The following is an 8,808-nucleotide window of genomic DNA, read 5'->3' as shown; positions in this document are numbered from 1 at the left end:
CCCAACCCAACCCAGTCTAACAGTAAAACAAAAGCGGAATAAAACAGCCTGACAGACTAAATATAAACAATATACCTAGTTCTGTACATGATCATCTTCATCATCATCAGTCAGAAAACGTCCAAACAATGCTACAAAAAAACCCCACATGCCTTAAAACGCCACAATTAAGGACAACTCGCCACCGGTTGCAGGCACCACTCACGAAGTCGTCTGTCCACCAAGTGGGCGACCTGTTAACTCGTCATCTTCCGGTTCACGGTCACCAAGACCTTTCTCCCCCAACGGCTGTCTGTACATGATCACTGTAAAAAACTTGTATCTTGGAGAAGTAAACGGAACTAACCTTTCAACTTTCATGGTGGCGATGTCGACTCTATCCCGCATGTCATTTTGTCTCGCTTCCTGTTTCTCCTTCAACTGCTTGATCTCTTCTTCGATCTTCTTCGCTTGTTCCACTAGCTCTGCCTTCTTCCTCTGTTCTATGTTCAGTATTGCGATCTCGGAGTCGTATTCACCTTTTATTAAAGCTTTCTCCATTTCGAGCTAAAACAAAAAATTATTCAAGTTATCTTTTCCCAATATTTTTTTGCTTGTAATGTTTGATGAGATAATTGGGCTGATGAAAAGTCCTGTAATGCTTAATTAGTATTTATTTACTCAGGTCCTTTCCATTCCGTTCTTTCTATCCCATTAGAAAAATATAAAACAAATAAAATCTAGTACCTATTCAAATAAATATCATTAAAAAAAACATGGGACACTTGACACCAATTGACCTACGTATATTTTTAAACTAAGCAAAGCTTGTTCTATGGATCAGTGGCGTCACGATAGATATATCCGTGGTAAAGCCGAAGTTCAAGTAGGGGAGAGTGGATCACAGTGGAGCAGATTTTATTCAAATTGATTTAATCGCACTAGTGTCTCGTCAAAAAGCTCATTTTTTTCTTAAATAAAACATACGTTTACAATCTATTTTTGAAAAACAAAGCCAAAAACACACACAAACACATACATACCTACGATATTAGAATGAGAGAACGGAAACACAAAACACTCCGAGTTTACACTTATTTTATATGCACTTTATTTTTAGATAAATATACTCCAAGTACATAAAAATGCACAAAAGCGTACTGCCGAGTCAGTCATGAAAATAATTAAAAAATAGTTTCGAAGACGGCAATATAACTGACATAATGTGCTAGGAAATTCTAATTGTATACAAACCACTTAACGACTTATTTAACATAATAGGTAAAATCTAAGTATGCAGTTAATGATAATATTGGAAATTTTAATGATATCCATCAAACAATTAAGAAGTTCGTGTCTCGTTCGTGTGAATTGATTTATAAATTAGTAATGTTTGACCGGGGCTTCGCACACGTAAATGATCAGCAGGGCTACTACGAAACTCGAAGTTCGTGTCGTACCGTCCCTCTCGCTCTCGTATTAAATAGTATAAGTGTCAGAGGGACCACACGACACGAACTTCGAGTTTGATTTTCATAGTAGCCCTGCAGAACCAGCGGTTGAATTGAAATTACGGGATTTTCCTAAAATCTCATGGGAATGCCCGACAATACGGTATTTGACAACTCCTCAATTTGTAATGTCCTATGTATTATTATGAAAATATAGATAAACAGACAGTGTTTAGCGAAGAGAAAACTTAAATCGGTTGAAAATTGGATTTAACGTGATTTTTGAAGAATCTATATATCTGTCTCTTTCTCAAACGGTTTTCTCTATGCAGCAAGTATGGCGCTACTTGCGTTTGACGTCACATGCAAGTAAGTCTCTCTGTGTCTAATCTTGAATTTAATCCCTTTATAACTTTGTTGTTTGTAAAGGTAGCTTAAACATTGTTTTTCTATTCGATAACAGGCATTGTGAAGTTTTGATTTATAAAATAAATAAAAAATCGTCCAAATACCGTATTATAAATTACATCGACAATTAAATTATATGACGATTTTATGAAAACCCCGCGCATAATTTCACGTCTCTTTTACTGCGGCTGAATTTTTTAGATTATATCATAACATAATCCGGTGGGAACATTGAGCATCCACGTACGAATTTACTGTCTTTTTACACAAATTAGACAAACGAGCGAGTCACCCTAAGGTAAATGGATAGGACGTCCATAAAGTGAGGTGATTTTCTCCATTTTACTACTCCCCTTACCCGAGATGACGTCAGATTTAACTCGACTCTCCCCCCTTTCCACCTCCGGTACAATTTTACAAAATAAGTACTAACTTTTCATGTCATTGGTTAGTAAATACATATATGATTGAATGTAGAATTCGGTCATAACTTTAGCGGAGAAAATACTTTTAGTAAATTTAAACTAATTATCTCGCAATTTTGTACTGTTTCTTGCGGGAAAAAAATATGGGATATTTTGCGAAACCAAGTCAGATTGTGTGAGATTTGGTGAGATTCGGCTCGACACCCCCTATACGCCTCATGCAATTTATGGACGCCTCAAAGACTTAAGGCGTGCTAATTCTTGCCTTACTTTACTTAGGAATCAGCAAACTTACCTCTCGCAAAATATCGTCTTCCTGCGACCTTATCTCCGTCATCTTGCATTTGAGCTCATGTATTTCCGCAACCAATTTCTTTCTTTCCTCCTTCAACCTGTCATATTTCGCTTTCATCTCATCCATATTAATATCCAGAGTGCTGTCAATCGAATCCGCTTCAAAATCTATCTTCTTTCATGTCATCTTGTATCTGCCTTATCATTTTCTCTCTCTTCGACTGTTCTAGGTCTTTCTCGAATTCTTCTAACTCCGGTATATCAGCCATGAGTTCTTTTTTAACGTCATCAAAACTTTGATTTTTTGTTAACGTCTTTTGTTCCGTTTCAAATACTTCGTTGTCCGAAGCATTTGAATGTTGACGTTGTACAGTTTCTTCTTTGTCTGTTACTATTTTAGAATGTCTTTGTTCTATATCATTTGTTAGATTAGAATCATCTATCATGGGTATGTCTTCTTCGAGACTTAATTGCTTCTCAATGCCAGCAAATTTCTCATTACCTTTACTATCCGAACTATTATTTTCAGTTACATTATTATTTGCATTGTTTGGAATATTAAAATCAGGTTTTTTTGAATTATCGACCGGTGGTGGCGTCGGGAAAACGAAGTATTGGGGCGATGGCAGGTTCTTGTGAGCAAACGTGGTCTTTATTCTAGTTCTAGGACTTTGGGAGTTAGGTGATTTTGGCTTGAGATTACCTCGGTTGTAGTATACATTTTCGTACGGGCTTCCTAGAAATAAAAAAAAGGTTTTTTTATTCCTCCACAAGATTTCCTCAATTCGAATAATCATTAAATGCCTTTCTAGAAAATTTGAGTCAATGCTAGCATTAGGTGTTGTTCTGATTTCATGATTTTTGATCATTTACAAAAACTAGATTTTAAATGCGTTATCGGAACTGTAATTTTACAAATTATTTCACTAAACACTTGTCGCTCAGCTAAATCTTTACGCGCTATGTTTTTATACGACACGAATACATACTCCCGCAGACTATATTGATCACCTAAGACGAGAGATGGTTCTAAAATATAAAAATCGGGAAATAAAAATTCCAAAGTTAGATTCGGCCTTAGCACTCGTAAATTATTTGTTCCGGCAGCTGAATTGAAATTCGGGAATTTTACTAAATTTAAATGGGAATTCTCAAAAATAACATAAGTAGTAGATTTCATAGAATTTATGTATGTTATTTCAGACGTCCAGCAACATACCAATGTTCATCTAAATTCGTCTAGTCGTTTTAGCGCTAAGGAGTAACAAACATACACACACATACTCACAAACTTTACACCATACATACCTATGGGCGACCCCGTTTTAGGGTCATGCAGCTTCCGAATCAACACGGGGCTGGACAGTTCATCTTCAAACACTGGTATACCGATCTCGTCCATCCGCCCAAAGCTCTGGATCTTCACCTCAGGAGTGAGGGGTTCTGGTAACGATGCGTCCATGTTCTCATAGCTGGACAGGTTCCTTTGTATCGGGAGGGATTTACTCATTGGTGTGTTGTTGTGACTAGTTTCGAATCTGGAAGCAAAATGTAATCATCATCATCATCATCATCATGCTCATCATCATCCCAGCCTATATACGTCCCACTGCTTGGCACACGCTTTCAGACTGAAAGGGTTTGGGCCGTAGTTCCCACGCGGGCTCAGTGCGGAGTGGGAACTACACACACCATTGAATTGCTGCACATTTATCTCATGTTTTCCTTCATCGTAAAGCTCGTGGTAAATTCTAAATGTAATTTCGTACATGTTTTTTTTAATACTCAAGAGTTTCGAGCCCGGATTTGAACCCATGATCCTCTGCTTGAGCGGCCATGGGTCAAACCACTAAGCCACCACGGCTGCTCTATTAGATGACATGAAACAAGCACGCTGCGCCCGCGAGCCGTTCACCCGTGTGAGGTAGCGGAGGCCCTAAGATACTTTTCCTCCAAGTTAAGCAATGGTTGGTTAGTTTCATTTCGTTTAAAAAAGCAGCTGGCCTACGTAGCAACTGGTCTAAAAAGCAGCTGGTCTAAGTAACAAGTGGTCTAAGAAGTAACTGGGTAGCAACTGGTCTAAGTAGCAAGTGATCTAAAATTCTCTGACTCAAAATCGACGGGGTGCTCCTATTTTACGTGGCTGAGGTGCTTCGCTTCGCGCCTTGATGTAACTCAAACCTAACCTAACCTATGTTTTGTTCAAGTTTTCGACAAAAAACTCGTCAGGATCCGTTACTTCCTTGATCATTTGCTACTCAGACCAGTTGCTTTTTAGACCACTAGCTACTCAGACCAGTTGCTTTTTAGACCACTTGGTGCTCTGACCAGTTGCTTCTTAAACCACTTGCTACTCAGACTAGTTGCTTCTTAGACCACTGGCTACTCAGACCAGTTGTTTCTTAGACCAGTTGGCTACTCAGACCAGCTACTTTTTAGACGAGTTGATACTATACCACCGTGGGACCCTGTATGTACTTACTTGTAATATCCCTCGCTGGTCTGTACAAAGTTAGGGTTGTTCAACACCACGCTCCTCGGTAAAGACCCGTTGGTTATGATCTTGTTGTGAGGTCTTTTCTCCGTCGGCGTTATTGGTAATCCTAAGACAGACATTAATCAAAGCTGAGATGCGCGTATCAGAGCAATCACTTCAGTTGATGTGTTATGTTGCTACAAACGCATCATAATCACCACCATTATCACTACCACCACCATCATCATCATCACTACCATCTTCACCATCATCATCATCATCATCATTATCATCATCGAACTTGTAAATGGTATTCGCTCCCGTCGTCTGTATTTCCGGATAAATACAATCTGACAGCTTGAACTTGAGCTTGGCTGTTACTTAAACCAGTGGGATACACCTTCAGCCACATCTGCATTTAACATCAGGTGATATAGGGGTCAATCACGGTCGGTTTTATGTAAAAAATCACTATCACCACCATTATTATCATCATCATCACCATCATTCATAAGCATCACCATCATGTTGATATAAAGTAGGCCCTTTTTTGTGCGAGAATGGTGAGGAAAATGCGCCTTGCAACGTATCGAAATGAAACTTGGTACAAACGTAGTTTGTTTGAAAAACTTGTAATATTTTTTTTAAGTTATAGTCTCTCCCAGGTGAGTGAGACAGAGAATGAGAAAGAGAGAGAGAGAGAGAGAGAGAGAGAGAGAGAGAGATATTTATTTATTTAGCCATAGCTCGTTCTCTTGTTTTTTGTTGTTGGCGAAATATATGAAATTGAATATTTTTGAATTTTATTTACACATTTCCATAACCACACTAAAAATTTGAAGTGTCTAATTATTACGGATTGAAAAAGACATCTCACACAAAATTAGGATGGGACAGACAGACAGATAGCGGAGGATTGGCAATAGTGAACGCTTTGTAATCAATGTTTATTATTTTATTTAACTTTCGAAACTGTTGCATGTTAGTTATTAACAGCCTTATTCATAAAAAGTTAGAGCCTCCTTGAAGGCTCCTTAAAGGCCCGATGCTAAAAAACATGATTCATAAACGTCTGTTAGCGCTAATCAGTCGATCAAGGCTCTGCTAAAGTTAGAGGACCGTAGACCCTCCTTTATCTCCCTGCTAAGTCACAAAATGGCCGCCACAAGTTTGAACAGCTGACTTTGACAAGAGCAAAAAACCATACCGAAGATATTTTTAGTGAAGTCTGAAGTTACGCAAAAATTAAAAAAAAACAGGAAAAATATTTTAAGGAATTTGTATTTAAAAATCCTCTAAATTAGCAACAATAACTTAACAATAAATATGAAAAAAAAAATTAGGATGATTAACATAATTATGGCTTTTTGCACAACATAAACATGCGGATCGGAAATGGCGGGAAAACAAACTTCTCGCTTTTTATTTTTTTTCCTGCTAATTTGCTGTCACTGCTGTCAATTTTTTTTTTAATTATCGATTAGGCCATTTTTTGTCTTTGATTTGTCAAGGTGGCCAACATAACGCGTCTAATCCGTCTATCAGCAGCTCAACAACTAGCAGACTGCTAGCAAGCGTTTATGAATCATACTTCTTGACAACCGTCTAACAAGCTTAATCAGTCTGCTAAGTAACAGACCGATCAAACCTCAATTAAGGATTTTTTATGAATAAGGCTGTAAGTCATTAATATCAAGATATTTTTTATGTTACTTTACAATTGTTTGTTGTTTACTAAGCCGTGTATGTGTTGACGAAATAAAGTTTTTTATCTATCTATCTCTGTGTAACAAATTCTAAAAACTAGAGCAAAACATTACCTAGAAAATTACCTGAAGCGATCTGTCTCTCGTACTCCGCACACATGTTCAGTATCTCTTCAAGCCGCGCCGTCTCCGCTTCTTTCTGCTCCTCTTCTTTTATCCTATCCTGGTACGCCTGGAACAAAACGGGATAGAATGAATGTTCGAGCGTTCTGACCGGTCGGTTCACCATCATCATCAAAGCCAATATACATCACACCGTAGTGCCCACGCGGGCCCAGTGCGCATTGGGAACTTCATGCACAACATTGAATTATTTCGCTTTATTAATCAGGTACAAGACAACTGTTTATGGCAATATTTTTATCTGATTTGATATTTGTTTAAATTACGACGAAAAATAATTAACTTAAATTATTCGAGCCTAGTGTAGGTAAAAAAACAAGAATGACCTGTTGTGTTCTCCGTATAGATAAGTCGACGTTCCATATTCGAAAAAATACTTATATATCAATTCTGTGCACTACTACATACAACAGGTCATCTTCTTAAGTTTTTGACCTAAGTATATGTCTTATTACTTATATTTATTCGTTGAAACATTTCATTCTTTATGATGTCAATGTCAGGCCTTTCGCGCTACAGTTTGAACATCGACCAATGCAACGTAAGAAAAACTTTTACAGAAATTAGGTACAGATAATCCTAGCCTATATCACTTACCATGCCGCAAAAAAGTTTATCAATTTTTCTTATTATATTGTTATATATCTCATTTCTTATATAAAATTGATTATAATTATTAAACTTCAAGTCATTTCCGACTAAAATCACATTGCTATTCTGTATGCCTTGTTTTCCTTTATCAGAAACCACGTCCGATATTTTGTTCATAAGACTTTTTAATTCTTCATAAGAATTCTTTACTTCTGTTTCAAGTTTTATAATTTTCCCATCAACACTGTTTTCATGATCTCTTGTTTCTTTGACATAATGATTCGTTAATATAGTGTTGATAGTCTTGTATATTTTAATATCGTTCCGCAATTTGTTGACGACATCGAGTTTGTCGTTAACAGAGTTCGTTATATCGATTATTTTATCGATTTTCTCTTCGTCGTTCTTCTTATCGATGGTCGATTTCAAATCTTTCAAGGCCAACGTGTTTTTTTTTAGATTCCTTATGAACAATTTCACTAGGCGCTTGTGCGACAACTTCTTTTGCGGCACTGTCATTTTGTAAACACAAAAAATATTTTCAGTAATATTTTCTTGTTTCTTCTTGCAGTTAAAGTAGTCTGGTTTTAACTCCACCTTTTTAAATTCGCATTTGTTTAATTTGTCTGTGACACTACACCGCTCGGTAGCACAGGAAAACAAAAACTATTCGAAAGATGAAATCGATATCCGACATTGGCCACAAGTGTCGAGTTCCATCAATGTTCCATACACTTTTTTTTATTGTACACGCTTGGCTAGTCACTTATGTTTAAACGAGCACTTTTGATTTTATTTACTTCCGTTCTCCGTTCCAGTCATTCTTACCACTGTCGTTTTACACCGTAGGCATTATTCGTCTATGATACGAAAATAACCAAGATAAAATAATACGTAGATGACGTTTTTAATCCCGAAATCATATAAGACGCTTAGTTTTAGCCCTTGTTTGTGTCAACTGTCTATACTTAGACCAGTGTAAAAGCGCGAAAATTGCTTTACATTGCGAGGTCGTAAAGCGAATGATTTTTAAGTGGTCAATCGAATGACGCAATGTAGTGGAACTTGTATGTAAGTTGGTGATAAAGTACAGAGGTAGCTCTAGGCGTATGCGACGTCAGCCACGGCCTACGGCCTCGCGGTCTAAGGGTCCTCGCGCCTCGAAAGTTTCTTGTTTTTTTTAGGTAATTTAAAAATCCGTCATCTAATGTGTGGTGTGCCATAGGGCCTAACTACTAACAAATTTAAAATTTGAAACTACATCCTGGCTTTTCGCCGAAAATATTTTACCAGAT

At 37.3% G+C, this 8,808-nt stretch overlaps 2 protein-coding genes across 2 annotated transcripts in view; both read right to left on the bottom strand.

Moving 5' to 3' along the window:
* LOC141444035 (uncharacterized) overlaps positions 1-2,750 on the bottom strand; it is a 3,451-nt gene extending 701 nt beyond the window's left edge. The window contains exons 1-3 of the mRNA XM_074109477.1: positions 2,559-2,750; positions 206-546; positions 7-16 (exon numbers count right to left, since the gene is read on the bottom strand). Coding sequence (XP_073965578.1) covers positions 7-16; positions 206-546; positions 2,559-2,684 — 477 coding nt within the window. The 5' untranslated portion in view covers positions 2,685-2,750. The remainder of the gene's footprint in view (positions 1-6; positions 17-205; positions 547-2,558) is intronic.
* The window catches only part of LOC141444268 (uncharacterized), a 119,012-nt gene that overhangs the window by 37,812 nt on the left and 72,392 nt on the right, over positions 1-8,808 (bottom strand). The window contains exons 7-9 of the mRNA XM_074109759.1: positions 6,866-6,971; positions 5,040-5,160; positions 3,866-4,095 (exon numbers count right to left, since the gene is read on the bottom strand). Of these exons, the coding sequence (XP_073965860.1) occupies positions 3,866-4,095; positions 5,040-5,160; positions 6,866-6,971 (457 nt within the window). The remainder of the gene's footprint in view (positions 1-3,865; positions 4,096-5,039; positions 5,161-6,865; positions 6,972-8,808) is intronic.

Source organism: Choristoneura fumiferana, chromosome 29 (assembly GCF_025370935.1).
Source record: "Choristoneura fumiferana chromosome 29, NRCan_CFum_1, whole genome shotgun sequence".
Taxonomy (NCBI): Eukaryota; Metazoa; Arthropoda; class Insecta; order Lepidoptera; family Tortricidae; genus Choristoneura; species Choristoneura fumiferana.
Note: the sequence above shows the minus strand (reverse complement) of the source record. Positions and strands in the feature narration are given on the sequence as shown.